General features: G+C 42.6%; 1 protein-coding gene across 4 annotated transcripts in view; it reads right to left on the reverse strand.

Annotated features, from left to right (window-relative positions):
• Positions 1 to 23861, reverse strand: part of C9orf72 (C9orf72-SMCR8 complex subunit) — a 150203-nt gene that overhangs the window by 11384 nt on the left and 114958 nt on the right. Inside the window, exons 1-6 of one of the 4 annotated variants that reach the window (XM_090038817.1) lie at positions 13323 to 13416; positions 9863 to 10352; positions 6924 to 6983; positions 4475 to 4570; positions 3745 to 3809; positions 1394 to 1466 (exon numbers count right to left, since the gene is read on the reverse strand). In XM_090038817.1, coding sequence (XP_089894943.1) covers positions 1394 to 1466; positions 3745 to 3809; positions 4475 to 4570; positions 6924 to 6983; positions 9863 to 10306 — 738 coding nt within the window. In that variant the 5' untranslated portion in view covers positions 10307 to 10352; positions 13323 to 13416. Of the gene's footprint in view, positions 1 to 1393; positions 1467 to 3744; positions 3810 to 4474; positions 4571 to 6923; positions 6984 to 9862; positions 10353 to 10931; positions 11336 to 13322; positions 13417 to 23861 lie in introns of those variants that run through there. The other 3 variants (XM_090038819.1, XM_090038818.1, XM_090038820.1) reach the window with 3 other exon arrangements.

Below are 23861 nucleotides of genomic sequence, written 5' to 3' on the forward strand. Positions count from 1 at the left end.
GGCTAAGTATAGTGGTGTAGACTAGCAGCAGCAACTGGAAGGAGCTGCCATGGCAGGGGCTGCTGGGAAGCTGAGTGTGGCTGCCATGCTGCCCCTACCCTGCCATGAGCCCAAGGACAGTGGAACTGACTTCACATGCCATGGCCCGGGCTGGCCCTCATGTCTGGGCTGGAGAGGGCAAGGGGACTTACTATGAGATGGATAGAATCCCTTGGTGGGTGAATCTGGTTTGCAGGCTGTATTTTGCCCAACCCTGGCCTAGCAAATGTATATTTCAACAGCAAGCTATCCATTGTAGACGTGCACACATTTTAAGTCTGGACTGGCACATTGCATCTCCCATGTCGCCAATGAAAACTCAAATATGAACTGAACTTCTAAAGAATTAAGCTATTTCTTTCATTTAATTGTATTACTTATGGCTAAAACTATGAGGAAAAAGGATCAGAATGCATGGATCCTACATTTGCATTTCTCAGAATATGATATATCTGATCCAATGCACCAAATGCTCTCATGGAAATCCTATGGGTGAGATTTAAGCACTAGGCACAATGGTTCTCAACCTTCTTACGTTCAAGATGCCCCTTGTTAGACTTATGACACCCCTCAGAAAATACTAGGTCTTAACTTGTAGTCATTTCTTGAATACAGATAAATACAGCAATTCTGTCACAAAGAACTCTGAAAGACCACAACACATCAGAAGGCTTTTGACACAATGGATTCCTAATTTGAAATTACTGGGTTTATTTTATGAGTTGTGTAGGTGTTTGAATACTTAACAGTGTTCCCAGTACCCTGAAAAGCATCTCACCCCAGGGAGTCACATCATCCTGGTTGAGAATCACTGGCCTAGCAAGCATACATTTTTAATATACAAGTGGCCCTGGATGTTTTGATGACTTAAAACATACCGTGCAGAAGCAATTGACAGTGGAACAGTTGCCTTCGCAGGCAACTACTCAGGACAATAAAGTTATACAGAATTTTGTTTGTTTAGTATTCATTTCCACAGGTAACTGGTTAAAAAAAAAAGTCAATCTAGATCTCATGAGTTTACACATTATGGACAATTTAAATCTAATTCTTAAATCCTACCCTTGTGTACTGGCCTCAGCTTTTATGCTGAGTCAGCAAAATGAAACGGGTTGCTAAAAGTCATCAGAACATGACTGATAAGCCCTTTTTCAAACTGTCATCAATTACTAGTGCATCCAATTCAAGACTGACAGCAATACAGTGTTGCCATCCACACAATGCCAAATGCATTTACAGGCAATTTAAAATTTTACTGAAAAAATAGTTTGTTTCCCATTACCTGCCACTTCTACATTGCTGCAAATGTGCTAATAAACACCATCCAACCCAGTGAATCACAAAGTGCATTTACCTTATTAACTTTCTCTGCACTGCTACCTACAACTACAGAGCAACCACAAGTCTGTAGGTGTGAACTGATGGCACTGCAAATTAAGCAAAATACAGATTAATACATAACAGACCACTCTCCAGCAAATCCTTCATCTTCTAAAAACATGCTTTTAAAATAAATAAATTAAAATCAAGAGCCAGACTTACCTTTACCAAAACCCAAATGCATTTTGGAACTAAAACAAGATTCTCCAAACTTCAGCAAACTTAAGAAATAATATTTTAAGTTACTATAGCATCTAACTCAGTTATGTCTTCAACAGCTAAAGTATAAGATCATTCATTCAGAATCACAGAAACATAGGGCTGAAATGAACCTCAAGAGATCATTTAATTCATCAATTTACTTACTGGCAGGATTAAGAATGCAGGGTGCCAGTACGAGTCGCTACTGCGACGCACTGTAATTACAGCATGTTGGAGCAGACTCAATGACTCGATTAATCAAACCTGCTGGAGTGTGCTAATTAGTATGCTCTAGCCAGCCTCTGCGTCTCGTGTATCAGCACCCCCACGCTTCAAAATGGTGGTGGGGGTACTTTAACTAAAACTTGTTCGATGAGCTTTAGATAAAGGCACTGTTTTGAAGTGTGGGGCACTGACACATGAGATGCTTCAGGCACTTTAATTATGGCGGCTCTTGAAGCTGCTCTAATTAAAGTGCTCCCCCACATCCCTGGAGCACATGTAAAAACACCCACAGAGACTCTCTCTCAATGTTTGGATGACCTGTTCTTAAGGACCTTTAGGTAAGGACATCGCTTTTACACATCCTACAGTTAGTCAGCTTTTCCTCAATTCTCAAGGATAAGCCAAAGTAAAAAATCATTTATTTTTAACGTGAAGAACATGTATTGTAGCGTGTTTAAACCACTCTCGTGTGTTAAGCAGTCTAATCACATAGTCCGGTCTGGGCATAGTAAATTAAGTAAGTAAAATACAACAGAACCTTAATCCCACAGTGGACTTTGCACAAGCTATTATATCTCACTGCAAAAGAAACTAGGATCCAAGACAGTACGTGAACACTAAGGAGTTCTCTACCTGTGAAAAAACATGGTCTGCAGGCTGTATTTTGCCTGTTCCAAAAGGAATACATAACCACACATCTGAAGTGGTCAGCCTTTTTTGTTTTTTAAACGGGCCCTTAAATTTTTATTTTTTGTTGCATAAAAATTAAGATAAGAGCATGCCAATATGGATATTTTAAAACTGCAAAAACCAGAAGTCTCCTTTACCCCTCAAACATACAACTGTGAATAGCACAAAGTAGAATGCTCAACCTTACGCACCTTGTGGCTCTGCCAGCTTTGTTCATGCAATCAGTTTTATTATTGCATAGGCACATTGTAAAAGAGTAAACACCACTCAATCTTGGTACCAATGTCTTAATGAAAACCAGACATTTACCCAGGACAATTATGTTTTAAAAGAACAGTAACAGAATGCTGCATTGTCACAGGATCAATTACTCCTGCCGTTTCTTAGTTGGGTTCCCCTCCAGTTAGCCATCTAGTGATATTACTTCAAATATTTCTAAAAGTTTAGTAATCTCACAGGGTTCAAAACCTAGGAAAAATCTGCAGAATGCTTTAAAAGGGGATGTTAGCAATTTCAGCATTTGGATTTCTCTGGTGGTACTGTGAGAATGTTTCATAGTTTCATGTTGATGTTGCATAAAAAAAACCCATTGCTACCTCTTTGAAGTCGGTATTATCTAAGCCAGGTGATTATTGATGGAGAGGTTTTGAGGAAGAAGATGGTCTATTAAAAAGCTTCTTAAGTATGGAAGTGTTGAGCATTATTAAATCAATACATGTTTATGCACTAATTTACTGCTCTAGTAAACTGTTTTTGTTTATGTACAAAAATGAAAACTTTTATTTTAATGCAAGTCTGAAAAATATACATAGATACTATTAGCCACCATTTCTACAATAACCTACTCCCCACCTTTCAGGTACTAAATAACTCACAATTTTGTTTTTTATTCCTCACATCCTTTTTGAAACCATTTTCAAAGTCATATAATTCCTTTCAATTTATCTAATCCAATTATTTCAGTGATGATAAAGTTACGTTTCACTGAACTGTTTTAAGATTTATCCGTCCCTGACTATTCATTTAAAAAGGAAACAAATTTTGCAGTATCTTACAGATAAACATATGAAGAAGCTATAATCAGTACTAGCAGGGTTTTTTTTTATTTTTCCCCAAAACTAACCCTTAACCATGAATCCAGGAAACCAACTGAAGAGATACTAGCATCAACTACTTCACAATGGCATAAAAGAAAGAACAAGACCATACTTTAGAAGAAAGCCTTCATGGCAACTGTCCCCAATGTCATCATCACTTAAGACAGTGTCACTTATCTAGAATGCAAAAGAATGAAAAGAAAAGAAAAAGTTTAGATGAGGATATGCAATACACCAGAAAATATATCATTTCCTATTTCTAAAAGTATTTAGGGATAACCCAAGAAGATCCTGAGCCATTTATTTTGGAAATTTTAAGAATTGAGTATGTTATAAATCACAAAAATCAGTCTTATATTTCTGAATGAGGACAGACACCAAGAGAGGAGCAATTATACCATTACTCTATTCCTCCTCCACTTAAAAAGGTAGACTGTTTTCAACACAGCATTTTCCTAGTGTGCTGTCCAGAATATTTCATACTGGCCCCAGTGAAGCGGTTTTCTTACGAACACTGTCCCACGTTCTAGTGGATCTCAATATTAACATCTACTCCTTTGCTGCAATATTAGTGCCAGTGGAATATTCGTTCCTCTCCCTTCATAAAAGGAATGCCACCATTCAAGAGCCAATTTAGCTAGAGTGCTGATCAAAATTGCTGCTAATGCTAATTCATGGGGCATAAACTATTACCAAAAATACCACTTAGGAGAGCTTTCTTGCACCAAACATCAAAATGCATAATGATTTCTGGGAACAATGATTTATTTTACCAAAGGCAGCACTAAATAGGAAGGGCAGAGGTGCTTCCTTTTCAAAATGCAGCTAACATAAGAACTTACATCTATTTCTTCTGGAACACTATGTGATTTCATAGATGAAAGGAGTTCCATTACAGGAATAACTTCTCCTGTCAGCATTGGAATGATGCTCTGGCCCTGAGCAATAAATAAAGTGTTGTGAAGTAAAAGTATAGCATGCAAGATAGAAAGCTACTAGCAACAGTGCAACACCAACAAGCTACATAAGTTTACTTTTCTGTTTTGGTGAAGGCAAATGATACATATGTTCAACACTAGCCAAACAAAAGCAAGCAGCTGATTATAAACCAGTGGTGGGCAATTATTTTGGCTGGAGGACCTCTTAATGAGTTTTGGTGACCTGTGGAGCACCACATGGGTAGCCCCACCCTGGTCACCATATTGGGACCAGAAGTCCCGCCTAACCCCTGACCTTTGCCACCAGAAGTCCCTCTTCTTGCCCCCCAGAAATACTGCTTTTGGGAATGGAGGGTTGCCATTTTGGAACCAGAAAAAAAAAAAACAAATACAAATCATGCACTAAAAGTTAAAGACCTACTATAACATTATTTTAATATTATAAAAAATATGTCATGATTTGTGCTTATATACTATATATAGAACTGTATAACAACTCAAAAAGAAAGTCTTACCTTTATATATACATTGTGTGGGTGTTGGGGGAGTGTGTGCATGTATGGAGGGCTGTGGGGGATGGGTGTGTGGGGGTTTGTGAGGGGCTGTGGCTGTGCGTGTGGGGGGGCATAGGGTATGTTGCGGGGGTGTATACGCAAGGGGTTGTGGGGGCAGGGTGCAAGCGTGTGAGCTTTGTGCGGAGAGGGGGTGGTGCTCAGCCCTCACTGCTGGCAGCAGCAGGTGGGGGAACTCATGCCCCATACATGTGCTCGCACCTGGTGATGCATAGCACTGGACAGAGCTGTGGGTGGGGGAGAGGAGTGCAGCCTGCCTGGCCCACCTCTATTGTGGGGGCTCCGTGCAGTGAGCCTGCAGCTCCTGCACTCATGCAGCACTGGGGGAAGCCCAGCGCTGGAGTTGGCTGACTTCTGCTGTGCAGGTCCCGGGACTCTGCCAGAAATAGAGGGGAGCCCTGGCCCCTGCTTCCCTGTGGACTCCCGGGACCTGCACAGCATGGGGTGAGGAAGGCAGCTGGCTTCCGCATGGGACTTCCCCCAGTGCCACGCGAGTATGGGACTTGCAGTTATGCCATGCAGAGCCCCTGTGATAGGGGTGGACCAGGGAAGCTGCATTTCTCACTCCCATACACAGCTCTGGCTGGAGCCACAAGCCACAGGGCATCAGAGCCTACACGGGGCATGAGTATCCCAAGCACCCTCGTCTACTGCTGGCAGCGGGGCTTGTGTGCCATGGGGGGGTCAGGAGGAGGGGGAAGTGTGTAATCAGTCCCCTCCCCCTCATACCCACACCCTGCCCAGCCGAGCTCCATGCTCCCACCCCCCCCCGGGCAGAGGCTCCACACTCCCTGCCCCCACCCAGCTGTAGTCCGCTTCCCCCTGCATTACTTTTTTAGCTGCCGTCCACAGCAAGGGGGATGCCAGGAGAACTGAGCAGGTCCCCTGGAGTGGCTGCATGCTGGCCAAGCCAGGCCCTTCTGCCCATGAGGGTGGGAGCAAGGCACAACAGGGTATGTTGAAAGGTGTGGGTTCCTCAATCCCACCATCGTGGGAGGAAGGGCCGGGCTGGATGCAATTCGCTGATGGGTGTTCATGGGCTGCATGAAAGTGCCTGGTGGGCTGGATGCATCCTGCGGGCCGTATTTTGCTTGCCCATTATAAACTGTTATGCTAATCTTCTGAATGAAGTTTGATTGGCTCAGACAAGACATATACAATTTGATCATTTTACCACAGTGTACCACAAATGCAGTTATTGACAAGTTTTACAATCCCAAAATTAGATGTTCTAGAGAATCAGACAAATATATTTTCATTCAATAATTACTTGCAAAATGATTTCTGCAATCTTTCCTTTACAAAGAACTAGGGTCACATTTTCAGACTGAGGAAGTCCCTTTATCTCATACCTGCAGTCTACAACCACATCTCTGTTTCAACAACAGGAAGGACTCCAAGCATCAGCTTTGTATCCTCAAAGGTTAATGACCTAGGAAAAACCTACCTTTGACAAGGAGAATGCATAAATCTATAGAAGCTGTCAACTTTAGAGATTTTCAAGTATAAATAAGTGGTTTCCCTTATCTGAAAGGTAATATTCTTCATAGATTTTTCACTTTACCCATAATGTGATGGGAGATATTTTCCTTCAATATGTTCATAGTTTCCATCATCATCATATCTTCACAAAGATTGCCTCTTGTGCATTGCAGGCCACTCAGCCAATTCAAGGCATCTTTCTGGATCTCAAAAATAAGCAGCAGCACCAACTTCTAGAATCAATGATTCCAATAAAGTAGCTTTTTGACGGTGTGCTGTATGCAATCAGTCGCTCTTACCTGATCCTCCATTCTCTCTGTGCCTTCCAAGACAATCTTCTGGAAACCTTCTTGCCTCTCCTGAGCAAGAGAAGCAGTTACTTTTCAGAAAAATTATAAAAGCCTTGGTACGTCTACACACATATGCACGTAAGTATCAACTGGTAAAACTTTCTTCCCTGTAGAGTCATGCTTCTTTGATTCACATTTTGATGTTCAGGACTTTTTCCCTTTACAGAGTTCACAGCAGTGACAAGAGAAGCCATTTTATACTATATAAAAGCTCCCTGCCTGCCCATTAATAAATCTTTAATTTGCTTGGAGGTAGGTGTAAATGAGACCAAAAAAAAATCTCTCTCCCCCAAATTTAAAAAGAAAAATGAAAAAAGATGTAAAATTCAGCCATGATGATTTTCAACATTTTGTTGAAAAAGGAATAGTTTGATCTGTCCCATCATATGGCAGCACAGATCTTTTGGAAGAAGCCTATTTACTTTTTACAAAAGGATGTATTCTCATGTTAGAGACGCTGAGAGAAAAACAAGTCTTTAAACCATCTCAACTTTTCTAAAACTAAGCACTGAAGATCTCCATGCAAGGTTCATGTTACTGAATCACAGAATACACAGGAGGTCATGTTACTGGCTCAGTGGGAATCCCATGGCTTCAAGTAATCAGAAGTTTAGAAGAGAACATAATCAAAATGTAGCTTATTAGAACAATATGTCACGCCATCTGGTACGTAACCTTGGTCCTAATGAATGGTAGCATCAGTCAATACACTATCCCACGCAAAGATTCTACAAGATCCAAAGATACTGTCTTACAGAAACTGAAGAGTTGCCACGTCTTCAGCAGATTTACTCATTAGTTTCTTATTAGTAAGCTACTCGAGGCTGATCAACTCCAATGGGAATAGAAAAAACAGGCAACTCCTCACAACTTACAAATAAAGAACGAGCTGAGTGCAGCAGGATTTCCTTTCCAGGCAGCAATAAAACCTACTTCACTGAACCTGAAACAAGTGCTTGTGGAAAAACAACACTGGTGCCACACTGATCTCTTTAAGGCACTTCCATCCTTGACTTCGGTTTCAATGAGAATGCAGTTGAAGTTGAACAAAGCACTGTGCACATCTCTTGTAGAGAGATAGCTGATATTTCACAAACATAACACCTTCAACAGCTAACTTTATATTATAAAGCCAAATTCCATTCTGAATAGCTTCTAAGGTAGTTGCTTTAGAGATTTATCCAAAACCTCAAGCGAATATGCCAGCTCAGGATATTATTTCTAATCTGTACCAAGTTTCTACTCTAAGGAAAGTTGGATGGTCAACAATTCAACCACAGTTGGAACAGGAAGGCATGATATCCATTACAATTCCAATGGCCTCCTGTACAATAAGGAGTCAAGACATTCTTCTTATATAGGCTGGGTTGCTCCAGCAGCTTTTATTTTAAGAATCATAGTATTTGGCCAGATTAAACTTTTTAACTGGGCAGTTTTCTGAGAAACAAGTATATACAAATATAACAATTTATGCTTCTTAATCTATATTTTAGAGCACTTTTCCACTCAGCTCTTCATTTTCCAGGCAAGAGTGAAGTGGAAGAGAGATAAGATCTGTTCATAAGTATTCCTGACTACTTTCAGGACCACTATGATAGCCACCTCTCTTTCAGGATCACTGCTGAGCCAAGCAGCTTCTCTGTTCCACAAAATAAAAAGACTTCATGAATGTAGGTTTAGGGACTGACAACTGCTTCTGAAAAGAAATTTGACATGGAAGGAGGTAAGGAATAAGTTGTACTGATTCTAGAGAATTGTATTTCATCTTGAGTTTGATCGTTTTGCCTCAAATTTCAGAAGACTGAAGCAAGAGATAGCCACCAGTACGTAACAAGGAAAGTACTTGTCCAAAAGCACAAGAACCTGCTAACTGATGGTTATTAAAAAATAAACTGCTAACCAAGTCACTTGAGTTTAGGAAGATAAGAGTAGGCATGAAATTTATGTTTATACTATACTGGAAAATTACAAGACTGCAAATGATTAGATTATCCTTTGAAACAGAATGACTAAAGTATCAAAATGTGACACATCAGTAAATTTACCGTGTAGTTACTATGAAACATTTTTGTTAATGTAAAAAACAAAACCGAAAAAACCTTGTCATTTCCATTTATATCATAAGGATAGAATTTTAGCTTTATAAAAGAATATCTAGTGTGCAAGACGAACTAGAACTTCCTCACCTCAAACTGCTGCTTGGTAACTTCTGTCAACAAAATTACAAGATACTTACTAGCTACAAAGCACCAAGCATACTTTAATTTAATTGAACCTACTCTAAAACAGCTGTAAAATGAGACTGCATTTTATTTTTAAAACGTTCAGTCTGTAGAGAAACTTCTGAAGTGGACTCAGAGATGAGGCTTGCCGCTGCTGAACGCAATCTGATTAAGAAAACTCATTTGGAATATCAAAGGCAGAAGACATTTGAACTAAAATGAGAACTTTTCTCTCCACTTCTTGCTTTTAGTTTGAAAGTATGATTCTGCATTTCCTAGGTTCTCCAGTTAGTTTTAGACAATGCTTTATCCCCAGAAGTTCACATTTTCTTGCCAATTTGCATATAGACATGGGTTTAATGTGCAGGGCACATTAAGATGCTCTGTATAAAGGTTCAGTCACAGTTTTTCCTGTTTTGGAATCAGACACAAAGCAACCTTCTGAGCGATGCTGAGGACGTACAACTCCCAGTAATTTCAAAGGCACATTGGCAGGATAAAGGTTTGTTTAGTGTAGAGGTGAAGAATTTTTTCTATATGGAATTTTCTAGATAACACCACAAACAATACTATATGCCTCCTAAGTTTTACTTTTGTAAAATATGCCTTCCATATAAAAAGTTAAAGCCCTTTGCATATTTTTGGTTTAATGAAGAATAGACTTACCTTATGCATCCATATCCTTCCTTTCCTTATAATGTGTGTTAATCTATCAACACACACTCTGTGAAGAGGAAGGTAGAAGCTAAGCTCAGTTTGTGGAAGTATGATCGATAGTCCATAGGTACTTCTGTCCCCATTCCAGTTCCCATCAAAGATTAATGAAACAATAATTACTCCTTTTTCTGCCAAGACAAAAAACTTCACATCTATTGCACCACTCTCTGCATTCCGAAGTATTTCCCCATTAAGCGTGTGGTTTGCAAGGAAAGTTATTTCCCCATCACTGAGAAGCACCTGTTCCGTTTTTGGGGCCCAGATGTGTCGTACTCTAGGGCCAAGAATATTGTCCCAGTAAGCAAAAGTAGCAGCTAGTAGTGGTGACTCTCCAGTCAGTGAGATCTCTGTCTTTGCAACTGCAGGAGAGGGTGGTGGACACAGCGTCGACATGACTTCTTCCTAATTGTCACATCATCAAAATGCTTCCTTCTGTAACCTAGAAAAAGAAGTTTAACAAGAAGTGAGAGTAGCATCCATTTATCAGTTTCCCCATTTTTGTTACCTATCAAATGAGAGTTCACAAATGTGACCTCATCTGTCTGGCAAACCATTGTAATCTCCACCCATGGAGAAAGTGTACATATATACCCTCCACTTCAGTTTTGTGTACAATCTGTCTCAGATTTGGTACATACAACAGCCCTTAGAGAAGGAATAAACACCATGCCTTAGTCTCTTTCAACTGTATATTCAAACACACTAAATAAGAACAAAAAAAGCCATGGCAAATTTAGAAATACTTATGCATCTTTAATAGTCATTTAACTAAGTAATTAAATTCTTTAGGCACTCAAAGTTCTCATACACTGAATTAACAGTGCTTCAAATTACAAGTTACCAATTTAGATAAAGTTTGTTCAGGATCCCAGATAACTTGACAATGTATATTAGCTACTTAAATAAATACATACATCACATCCTACGATGTATATACCTCACGCAATCTTTCCAGGCCTTACATTAAAGCTTTACTGTACCATTTATTAACATATGAAGAAGCTATATGGTTGCTCACTAAAAATGTAAAGCAGGCTTCTGCTTCATTTTTCAGACAGGAAGTATTCCCTTGAATCAGTTCCACAATTATCTTCCTTGTACAATTTTCATACTTAAGCAGCAACTACTTATTCTTGTCTACATTGTACTGTGGAAGGCAAGTCTCCAGTCAGATTCAGACAACAGCTTCATTTACCCCCAGATAAATAATCTCAGTGATTACACAAAAGCTTCACTTTACTAAGTATTTTAAGGCTCTACACTGGGAAACCTGTGGCTGGACATCTAGTTGTTGCAGATTTTATTGAAAGTATAAGGCTTTCAAAAATAAAAAACAACCCACCAACAAGAAAACACAAGCACAACTCCCTCACCATACATCATTTTAACAACACAAGCACTTCAAAGGGGCAGGAAAAATTGTATCCCACCTCTTGTCGAAAGCGTCAAGCTGTATACAACCAAACATCTAGACTTCAGGGAAAACAGGCTTGCTCATAGCTAGAAAGTATAAGCATTTTAGTTCCACAAGAGATAATAAGGTATGGTGGCACCAATATATGCTGACGTATATTAAAATATTCAAAGGGAAAGCTGCAATGCTCTGAAATTTAAGGTCACTTGTCCCTGAAAATGAATTGGGACTGAGAGCAAACAGATGTTTCATCAACACTGATCAAGCAACCTGCAAAACATCACTTCACTAATCTAATGAACCTGCAGCGCTCACCCAGTACCTTCAAAAAATATATATAAGGGATACATCAGTTGCAATAGAATAGCATTCAAAGGTGACAGGATCGGGGATCTAGGAATTCAATACATGGTTAAAATTACACCTCTTTTTACATTCCTAAGGCAAGCACCCATGTTTCCTGGGTGCTTTCTACTCCTGCATGGCAGGATGGGGGAAATGTGTTTTCAAACATTTCTAGTGCTTTTCTACTTGATGAGCAGGGATCCTGGTTTTCGCCAATAAAAAAATCCCCAATTTTGGGATTAAAAAAAGTAAACCAAAATCCATATTTTTCCGTGATCAAAATGAAACATCACTATACATATATCTATCTATTAGTGGCGTTTCATTTTAATCATGGAAAAATGAGGATTTTGGGTTACTTTTTTAAAATCTGAAAATTGGAGAATTTTTATCAGAGAAAACTAGAATCCTGATGAGGAGTCACAGAGCAGGTCTACAACCAAGATGCATCTACTCTAGAAAGTTTTGCTGTTTTTAACTACGCCAGCATTGTTTTTGGAAAGACTGTAAAAGTGCTTGTCCTTACATACTAGATAATTTAAGTGCATTTCTGTAGTATAGGCATTTTATTACAACCTTGTTTGGCAGACGCTCATTTTTAAGAGCAGGGAATCAGAAATCCCAGTAGCCCATACCAAACACTGTCAGTGCTGGGCAGCAGTAGCAGCTTTAAGTTTGGAGCAAGGGAAGAAACTAGAAAGAGAAAAGGACAGAAACTAAGAGATGTCAAACTGACCATCCTCTAAATTGATGGGACCTGTCAGCATTGCAAATAGGGAAGAAGTTATTCAGTTAAAAAGCAGAGATGAGATGCATACAGGCAAGTACACACAGCATCTCCAAAATTAGCCATCCAGTTTGGGGGCTTAACAGCCTTTAATACTTACATCAGCCAGTGGGCAAAAGGACAGCACTAGCCGTGCTAGTTAAATGGACACTCTCCCTCCCCAGCCAAACCAAACCAAACCAAACCACACACACCAAACCAAACCCAAAAACCCAAGCTTTTGTGAGTTGAAATCTGTGCTAAATATATGGGCATGCACACGCGTGTAGAACAAGTTTCATCTTACAGACTCATATACGCATACACACAAGCTTCTGCTGTACCCACACACAAAGTTCACCTCATAAAAACGTGTGCACACGCATACACACAAATACATGCACATGTAAGCTTTTATGAGCTGAAGTCTATGTAGGCGGGTATGTGCAGAGGTGCCGGCAGGTGTTTAAATTGCGCCAATCGTGCCACCCGCTTGCCCCCTGGTCAGTCTGAGTATCAAAGGCAAAGGCACCAAACCTGCCACCTAGTTTTGGAGGGGTGTGTGTGTGGCACAAGCGTCTAGTTACACAAGCTTACACACACACACACAGAGGGCGGCAGGTGCGCTGCCCTCTAACTCGCCCTGGTACCGGGCAGACTGAGGCAGCGGCTTGGGCCGAGCCACCCACGCTCCGGCACCCGCGCAGCGCCTCCAGGCGCGCGCCCGCGGGGCTCCGGGAGGGGCGGGCGCGGCCGGGACTCGAACGCTCTACTCCACCAGGCGCTGTCGGTTGGGAAGGCTGAGGCAGCCCCCGCCAGGCAGCGCGCACGACCCCCCCCCCTCCCTCCCGCCGGCCCCTCAACCGCGCGGCAACCAAACTTACGGACAAGCGTCCACCGCCTGACGCCGCCACGCTCGCGCATGCGCGGAAACCACCCGGCGCTTCCCCCTCCGCGGTTACCGGGTGCGGATCGGCGCATGCGCCAGGGCCTCACGGCTTTGAGCAGAGCGGGGGGGGGGGGGGCACTGCTGCCCCCTGCCGGAGCCGTGTGGCCATGTGCGGCACATGCGCACAGGGGAGCAACGCGCCCGGCGGGGACGAAGGATCGCGTATTTTTGTTCGCGCTGCTTAGTGCGCGCGCAAGCATCTTGGGGTCAGCCCCTAGAAAGCGTGAGGCTGACTTGAAAAGCCGGAGCGTGGGAACAGGGCAGCTTTAGCTGTGCCTCCTGCCTCAGGTTCCCACTTTGGGGTTTGCCAGTGGTGCAGCCTTCTCACTGTGGAAGGAAGATGGCTGGGCTTGTGCTACACCACACGTCTGGGCTGGCCTGGCACCTTTGGTTTCACAACCCCCTGCCAAGCCTGCTAGAAAAAAAAATGCTTGCTGTTATATCTGTGTCCTCGTGCCTTTGGAAAGAGGACGGGGACATGATACTCATGGCATTAGATGATGAAGTGAGCTTCAGGCCATAAAAGCCTTTGCCCTGCCTTCTTGACTTCAACAGGCCAACCACCTCTCGGGTACAATGGCTAGTGTCAATGAGGTACAGGCATCCTAGTTTCTCTGATTTCAAAAAATCCCCAATTTTCGGATTAAAACAACTAACCTAAAATCCACATTTTTCTGTGATTAAAATGAAACACTGCTATACATATATATAAACAGCTGTAAAGAAGCACAACCAGTACACTGCCTTTTTGTTGCATTATATTCCCACCTTTTTTACCAGTTAATTTCATTATTTTGTTTTACTAGTTAGTTTAGTCATTTTTTTTATTTTACTAGTTGATTTCATTATTTTAGTTTTTTTACAAATTAAAATTATGCTTTTATTTTTATACAATGTTACTCATAAGATATACAGATACATTTTATTATCAAATATATAATTCTATATTATGCATCAAATTTATCTGCAGAAATTATGTTTTGTTTTGTAAAAAAGTAAATGTTGCAGTAAAGTTATCCAAAAATCTGTATAATTTTTGTATAAAGACTGGGGGAAGTGTCAAAACCAGCCTCCAGTTACAGAAGTGGTTGAAACTGAATTTGCAGAAGGAACACAGTGATAGATAAAGATCAGGCCTCAAACTCAGTAGTGCTGTAAACTGGCCGGGCCTCTTTGATTTCACTGGTGATAAGCTGTTTACATGAGCTCTGAATTTGACCTAATATATTCCTTTTCCAACAAGTCTCAGGTACTAAAAGAACAAGTCATTGGTAGTTATTTGTTCTTCATTTATTCAAGTTTGCAGTTTACATTTTGCTCTGGACAATGTAGTGGTCTAGCAAGCAGAGTTGGCACCCTAGGCAAAATGGGGGTGGGCAGGGGGCGAGAAGGGAGGGCGGCACAGTTCCAGGAGTGGGGGGGGTGAAGGGTCTATGTATGTGCAGCAGTCTTACGCATGCTGGGAACTCCTAAACAGTCCCTGAATGAGCTGCTCTGCCTGCCTTAGGTATTGCTGTTAAATCAGCAACTGCAGCCAGCAACTATTTTGGAGTTCCCAGCATGGGTAAACTGTGGGTGTACCATTGCTGCTGGGCATTGGCTCTGCTGGGGTGGGGAATGGTTCCAAAGCCCCTCTTAACTTTGCACCTGGGCCTACTGGGGCAGTGAAACTAAACTGGGGCAAGCCCTCTCCCATAGGAATCAAATAACAAGCTTTCAAGTATGAAGACTGCTGTGAAATGCCAGGAAATTGAAAGCTAGGAGAATACAGCTTTAGGGGTTTGGCACTGCAGTGAAGTAGGTAGCTTCCTCAAGAAGAGAGTCTGAGGCATGGACTTCTTTTATTGTTTCTGCCATGGACTTGATGAATTATTCCCAAATTAATTCAGGCCGCCCAGCAGTGCCATACTGAGACACTCTGCGTATGCTACCTTTCACACTAGAAGCATAGCGACCTTACAGCTTATTGGTATGTAGACAGAAATACATTAAGGCAGCTTCCCTACTTCTGGCTTAGGAGACCATGCCCATGAAACAAGTGAAACATGACCTAGTCAATGGATGTTATAGATATGTGGGCTCTATCACACTGAGCAAGTCACTTAACATCTCTGTACCTCAGTTTACTAAACTGCAAAATACTCTGAGGGCAGTGGATAGAAATCACCAACCACTATGCACTGTTGTTAGACAAGTTACAAATATTTTTCCTTTTAAATAATATCTGTGGTTCTTCAATTGCCAAATTGAGGTTTCTGCAGAGTGAGATTTCTGTCTATTGTAGCAACTCTGACCTTTGTCTTTTTGGCTTTTCCTTCAGCTCTTCATGGTTGTTCAGGCAGATAAGACAATAGGAATCCCATTTTACATGATCTGAAAAGACTAATAATATTCCTGCAGGTGCATTTTGCAGAGGCAGTAGAAAAATGGTGACAGACTGCTGTGTAAGCAGATCTTTTTTCCCCAAGCAGAAAATACAGCTGGTTGCAAAGCCCAATGCTGCATGTGTAAATAAAAGTTAATTAAAAGAAATATGAAACACAGGGAGAAGGAGAAGTGTTACAGGCTCTGAACCAAGGCTCAAGTAAGCAACCAAGCACAACATATTCATTTTATTTTTGTAGTTGCAATTTTTCCTCTCCTGATTATTATTATAATTTCCAAATAAAGGCACTTGTAGGTGAATGGGAAAGAATGAGCAATGTGTATTGCAGTTCAAGTGTTAGGGCTAGTAGAGAGGGAGATCATTGCTATGCTGTCACAAATGAAAAAAGAAATGGAATCAAAGAAAGAGGGCTTCAAAGTAGCTAAAGATTGGTCAACAGCAGGGAGTGATGTTTGAGTTTGTTTCAAGCTTTTTATACGTCTCTTGAGTCATGACAACTGATTAAGTAAGCACCAAGTAATCATAACAGCTAACTAAGCAACTTTTAATGGGAAGGATATGGAATAAGAATTACTTCTACAATATCAATCATACATTTAAAGAAAATTCAAAACTAGATAAGCAGAGGACTCTTCTCCAACATCTGATCTGTAACTGCCTCCAGGGCTTTTATCAATCTCAGCCAGCACTATACAGACAGGACAGCAACTGAAGGAGGATACTTTTTAAAGAAGTGCTAGAGAAGTATATGCATATAGAATAAAATTACCCTAAAACAACTGGGCAGGATGTGCAGAGCAATGTACTACAGAGTTCCTTTTTAGGTGAAATGTAAAATTGAGATCTTGTTAACAGTAGGATTTCAATGTGATCAGGATATGGCTCATTATAGTCAAAAGCAGCCACCTCTGCCATGGAAAACATGGAGGCAGTTCACTGTGCTTGACAAGAAGGAGCTGGTAATAGGACAGGATCATAAGTAATGCTGGGAGGGATCTCATGAGGTTGTTTAGTCGAGGCCCCTACTCAAGGCAGGGTCATTTTTTACTAAACCATCCCCAGTTAATGGATGCTAAAAAAAGACTACTGTATCCAACTGAAGAGAAAAGCAGGCTGAATTTACCTCATTGGTGTATAATCTCCTGAGTTGGAAACTGGGATTAAAAACCTTTAACAGTGTTTAAACGCTCTATTTTGTATCTTACTTGAAACACCATCTCTCCAACAACACAGAGCTCCTCTCTTAGGCTTTGATAACTCAGATAGAGGGGGTTAACAAAATGTAGTTATATATACCATCCATGTAATAAGTTGGTGACTTCATGGTTTTTATGGACAGTCTGATACTCTCTATGAATGTGACTACCAAGCACCTAAAATTATCCTGGACTTGTTTCTTGCATCCATCCATATCATAGTTTTTGCTTTTCTCCCTTAGTTTTTCCTCTCCAGTTCGCAGGAGCGAGTTAGAATGGTGTAACTTAGTTATTTTATTAAAGCAAGCAAACAAAAACAAATCATTAACCTCATGTAACATTTCCAGCCTAGAATACGCAGATATGAGAGCTTTTCAGGTCTTAACACCCACCCCCAAATACCTCTCTCAGCAGAATAAAATATTTTAGTCTTAATTATAAGGTATGAATAAAGAGAAAGCCAGAAGTGTACAGAAAGCTACAGCAAAACTTCCTCTGTGTTAGTGATTTCATGTAAAACCTCATTTGTTTCTTTTTCAAACTAACTTCTTCTACTGAGTTTTACTTCTCTTAACTGGGGAAAATTTACTGGTTTCAATGGGATGGGAGGCATGTTGGTTTTATAAATTATAGCTAGCAGGGTGGCAGAGCTGCTTATTTCTTTTTGCATATTGTATATTTGCTTGGTTACAGTGCTGTGCACTAAAAAAACGATAATCTTTCAGGATGGCAGCTTGCTTCCAGTATTGTTTTGCCTGTCTGAAAAAAAGATTTGGATGTCCATTGTAATGCTTGCTACTGGCAATGGCTGCATGGTCTTCAGAGTCTGAAATGGGGGAATCTTGTCCCTTTCTCCATAGATTGGAAAATGGCACTCTGCCATTGCAACAGAGTGCCCCTCTCCTTTATCTCCCCTCTCCTTGAAAACTGCAGACTGCAGATCTCACAAGGCTCCTTTTACAACCCCATATAGTGGTAATTGTGTTTGGAGAGGTAGCAGTTCCAGTGTGTGCATGCACGTAGGCAGTAATCTTCTGAACAGAAGCACAGTACCAGTGGGAATTATGGCAGTTTCACATTTGCCCTGGAGTGGTGGTACTGGAGCTTTGGATGGATTGGGCACTTTTAAAAAAATGCTGGCCTCATCCCTTGCTGATGCACTTTTACTTGCATCCATCATTAGCAAAGCTAAGGAACGTTTGGGTTTGAAGGAAATATGCCAGGGAAACCAATTAAAAACATTTTGGAAAAGTTAACAGATTTTCATGCCACAACTAGCAAGGAGTGAGTCAGAATGTTTGTGCCTTTGATTTGTTTGGTGTCAACATCTACAAGATCACTCGGGCTTATTCAAACTGTGTCCCAGCTTTTGGAAGCTTTCAAACCAAGCTAGCAATTTTCTCTGGAGATGTATTATCATCATTATTGTTATTGTGCAAACTCATAAAGTATACAGTGCTCAACATTTCCAGTTCTCCTTTTCTAATCTAAAAGAGAATTAAACAACAAGCCTTTCTCAAATAAAACTTCCTCTCCAGCATTTCCAGTTTAGTGTCACAACCCACACTGTATCATTTCCTGCTGAATAAATTACTGTTTTGGTTTATAAAGGCCATTATCCCATTGTTGTCATGCCCTTGATTATAATATTTTAGATGCTGCATGCTGCTGAACAAAATATGTAATTTCTTGAGAAACGGTTCTCACTGCTTGCAAAATTTGCTGATGCTCCATATGTCTGTGTCTCAAGTGGTCACTCAGAAAAAAAAATAGCCTTAAATTAGTGGACACTTCTGAAAATGTCAGCCCTAATCTCTTTCCTGGTTTTAAAGATGGGATTACTAAGGCATAATGTTACTTACCTACCCTAATGGTGCCCTGAACATAGTTTGTTTAATATAGTATTCTGTATTTCTTCCTGACTGGATAACCAATTTCCAGTGGGATCACCTTTATTACAGTAAAAAAATACTAATGAAGACACACCATCATTTTCGGGACCTGGAACATCAGCGAGGAACCTGGTTTTCTCTGTTTAAAAATCACAAATTCTCTGATAAAAATAGCAAATTCTCTGATTAAAAAAACCCCAACTCTGTATTTTTCTCTATCTATTCTCTCTATATATGTATGTATGTTTCAGTTGAACACGTTTTATTGATGTATTTACAAATTTAAGGTAATTTGGAAGCCTACCAGTGCCTCAATTATTAAAATAAAATAAATTTTAAATACCTATGAATTTTGGCATTTGATTTTGTGTCTTTTAAAATCATGGAAAATCAGGCCTCCCACTGCCCACTTTGCTCACCAGGTCCAGCTGCAGCTCCACCCCGCCCCCACACACACACATTGCTTTGTGGTGCTGAGCAGCCCTGATAATGCCATTGCCCTGCCCATGCCATTGCCACTCACTCCCAAGCCATAGCCTCCCAGCTCTGCTGGTGCCCCTTACTCCAAACCCACAGCCCCCCTGGCCCCTCACTCAGGACCTGCAGCCCGCAGCTCTGCTAGTAAGCCTCACCCTCTACCCACAGCCTTCTGGCCCTGCTGGCTGCCCCTCACTCCCTACCTACAGCCCCCTGGGCTCTTGCCAGTGCCCCTCATTCCCCACCCACAATCCCCTGGCCCAGCTGGTGACCCTTACTCCCCATTCATGGCTCCCCACCCCTCCAGCAGGTCTGGAGGGGGCCCCCAGCTGCCAGGGACCTGGTTCTGCAGCCCCCTGCTCCCCGCCCCAGCAGTACCCAAGCCCCAGCTGTTGCCTGTGGGAGGCAGCAGCTGATGCAGCCGGAGTGGAGCACAAAGCCCAGCTCCCCCTCCCCCATCAGTGGCATGGCTGGAGTGGAGCCCATGGTGGGGAAACCAGATGCAGACTGGCTGCTGCATGCTTGGGCCTCCCCACCCTGCTGCTCTTCTTCTGGGGCCTCCATGGCCTAGTGTGTGGGACCCGGTGTGGCAGGAGAGAGTGGGGCAGGGTGGCTCAGTGTCACTGTTGGGAGCCCTGTGCCGCCATGGCAAGGTGCTCCCTGCCTGCCCAGCAGCCACAGGGTTGGTGGTGCAGAGTTCTGCCCCCACTCTTGCCGGGTGGGCAGGGGCGCCTTCCCATGGTGGTGCAGGGCTCCTGGCAGCTGCACCAAGCCTCCCTGCTACCAGCTTGCATCTGTCCTCGCCCCACACACAAATCTGAGGGGTACATGGCCTCCATACCCCAGTGGGAATGCACACAGCAGTGGGGAACCAGCCCGTCCATGCCCCCAATGAGCTGCCCATGTCTCCATCCTGCTCCTTAGCTGGGGCCTGTGGCTGTGCATTCCTATGTTGGCCCCCAGTGCCAAGCCCCACACTGCCCTAGCTGGGCAGCTCCCCCAGCCCCAGCTCTGCTTAACTCCCTCCCTCCCTCACTTTGGGGGCCTCAATCCATCCCCCCCAGATTTACCTGAGGGAGCTGCTCGCCACATTGCATGGCTGCCACATGCATATGTGTGCAGCCACACATACATGTGGCTCCCCCTGCCTGATTGCCCTCTTCCCGCTCCCCCCAGCCCCTTGCAGGCTGGAATCCTGCCAGCCTGCAACCTTCCATTTCCTGTGTTTTTCAGCTTTAAAGGAGAAAATCCACATTTTTTCTCCTTAAAACGAGAAATCCACATTTTACCACATTTTTCTGTGGGAAATGGAAAACCTGGATCTCTGAACATCAGGACCCTCATACACAACCCTAATAGTGAATGCCCAGACTACTGTGCTGCAGTTGTGGCCTGACAACCCAGGTGACACAACATCAATGTAGCTGCATTGAGTGAGACCCAGCAAGTGGAAGATGGGCAGCTCAAAGAACACGGAGGTGGCTATACCTTTTTCTGACAGGGTAAGCATGAAAGGGAATGCCAACTTTACCAAGTTGGTTTTGCTATTAAGAATGAACTCATAAACCAACTCAATGAGTTCACTCTTGCAATTAAACACCCATGAGTCTCTCTTTTAAACTGGCAGGGAGCCAATATGCCACTGTCATCAATGTGTATACCCTGACTCTTGACACTGCCAATGAAACCAAGGAGGAATGCTATGCCAGCCTTAGCAAAGTCCTTTCAGAGGAACACAGACTTATTCTTCTCAGTGATTTCAATTCCAGAGTCAGAAGGGACTCTAATCTCTGGAACAGAATCATCGGCAAAGAAGGAGTAGGAAAGGTCTACTCCAATGGCATCCTCCTCTTGACCAAATGCATGGAACATGAACTCACCATCATCGACACCACGTTCTGCCAGAAAAACAGGCACAACATATAATGGCAACACCCGCAATCTAAGCATTGGTACCTGATTGACTATGTCACTGTCCATGCCTGGGAGAGCAAAGATGTTTGCACCACTTGAGCTATGCTAGGACCTGATGATTGATGGACTGATCACCAATTCATCTGCTCAGTTATGTCACTCAAATTGGCTCCCAAGTATGTTGATGGCAGATCACCACTGAAGAACTCAAGGACCTAACCAAGCGAGACCTCTTCCACCAGTGCCTCAATGAAAAGCTGGTGAATTCCAATCAACAGCAATGGGAGAATGTCAGCAACATTTGGGGTGCACTCAAGGCCACCGTCATCAGTGCCTGTGAAGAGACACTTGGATTCTTTACCAGGATACACTAAAACTGTTTTGATAGAAATGACTGGGAGATCCAATAGTTGATCGACTGCAAATGTGAGGCCTTTCATGCATGGCAGAATGACACCAACCCAAAGCAAAAGAAACTGAATTTCCAACAAGCCAAGCCTGAAGTCCAAAGGAGGATCTGTGATATGAGGGACAAATGGGAAGACAAGGCGAAGGAGATTTAACATCTCACTGATATCCATGTCAGTGCCACCAAAGCCATCTACAGTCTGAGCACTCAGGGACCAACCCCCTTGAGATCTAAGGCTGGAGGAGACCTCAATCAAGACTTGGTTGTGACAAGAGTGTTCTCAACTCCATTCTACAACAACCAACCAGTCAGAGATGATTTCAGAATCCCTCCAACCCCTGATAAGGTAAGGAAAGCCATCAAGCACATGAAGAATGACAAGACATCTGGAGCAGATGGAATCCCTGTGGAAGTCTTCAAGCAGTAGGTAGAGGAGCTCACATCACAGCTTCATGCCCTTATCTTTAGGGTCTGGAATGATGAGGAAATCCCAGACAACCTCAGGAATGCCATTATAGTGACAATCTTCAAGAAAGGAAACAAGTCTGACTGTGGAAACTACAGAGGGATCTCCTTGCTGTCCACCACAGGAAAGATCATTGCAAGAACTCTCCTGAATGGTCTCCTTCCACTTGCTGAACAGCTCCTCCCAGAATCTCACTATGGGTTTAGGGTGTCAACTGACATGAGATTCACAGCTTCCCAGCTGCAGGAAAAATGCCAGGAACAACATACTGTGTCCAGTTTTGGGCTCCACAATGCAAAAAGGATGTGGAGAAACTTGAGGGAGTCCAGAGAAGAGCCATGCATATGATCAGAGGTCAGGAAAACAGACCTTAACGATGACAGGCTGAGAGCCATGGGGCTCTTTAGCCTGGAAAAACACAGGCTCAGGGGTGACCTGATGGCAACTTATAAGTTTATCAGGGGTGGCCACCAGTATCTGGGGGAACATTTGTTTACCAGAGCGCCCCAAGGGGATGACGAGGTCGAACGGTCATAAACTACTACAAGACCTTTTTAGGCTGGACATAAGGAAGAATTTCTTTACTGTCCGAGGCCCAAGGTCTGGAACAGCCTGCCATCGGAGGTGGTTCAAGCACCTACATTGAACATCTTCAAGAGCAAATTGGATGCTTATCTTGCTGGGATCCTATGACCCCAGCTGACTTCCTGCCCTTTGGGCCGGGGGCTGGACTCGATGATCTTCCAAGGTCCCTTCCAGCCCTAATGTCTATGAAATCTATGAAATAAGCCTTTCTACCTGGGCTTGTTTGACCTCATGAAAGCTTTTGCCCCTGTAAGCTGAGAAATGTTGTATAGGATCCTTGTGAAGTACAGATGCCTACCGAAATTTGCCACCATTCTCTGCCTGCTCCACGATGGTATGCAAGCAGTGCTTCTTAGGGATCTATCACAGGTCCCTTTGAGGTTAAAATGGGAGTTAAGCAAGGCTGCATCATCGTTCCAACACTCTTCTCAATATTCCTTGCTGCCATGATACAACTGACCACCAACAAGCATCCAGCCAGGGTGGAGCTAAACTACCAAATGCATGATAATCTGTTTAACTTCAGCTGACTCTGAGCCAAAACCAAGACCATCTGACCATCATCATTGAGCTCCAGTATGCTGATGGTGCTGTTTTGTGTGCTTGCTCAGATACAGACCTTCAGGCAATCTTCAATGTCTTTACCAAGACATATAAGAAATGAGACTTACGATTAACATTCAGAAGACGAAGGACTTCCACCAACAAGCTCTTAATGAGCAGTCCCCAGCCCCCGTAATCCAGATCCATAGTATGTCCCTGGAGAACACTGAGTATTTCTTGTACCTCGGAAGCCATCACTTGCAGAAGGTTGACACTGATGGAGAAATCCAACATGCCTCAAATATGCAAGTGCAGCCTTTGGACACCTGAAGAAATGGGTGTTCAAAGATCGTGACATCAGATTCCAAGCCAGGCATGGTTTACCAAGTAGTCGTGCTCCTCACCTTGCTGTACAGACCTGAGACATAGACAATGTACAGGACATACCTAAAGTTCGAGAAGTACCATCAACACTGCCTGTAGACGATCCTCTGAATCCAGTGGGAAGGACACCAACATCAGTGTCCTCCTGCAAGCAAATAACATAAATATTGAAGTGATGATCATCTGACATCAACTTCGTTGGTCCAGCCATATCATCCAGAT

This window comes from Crocodylus siamensis, chromosome 3 (assembly GCF_052110815.1).
Source record: "Crocodylus siamensis isolate JL-2025a chromosome 3, ASM5211081v1, whole genome shotgun sequence".
Classification (NCBI taxonomy): Eukaryota; Metazoa; Chordata; order Crocodylia; family Crocodylidae; genus Crocodylus; species Crocodylus siamensis.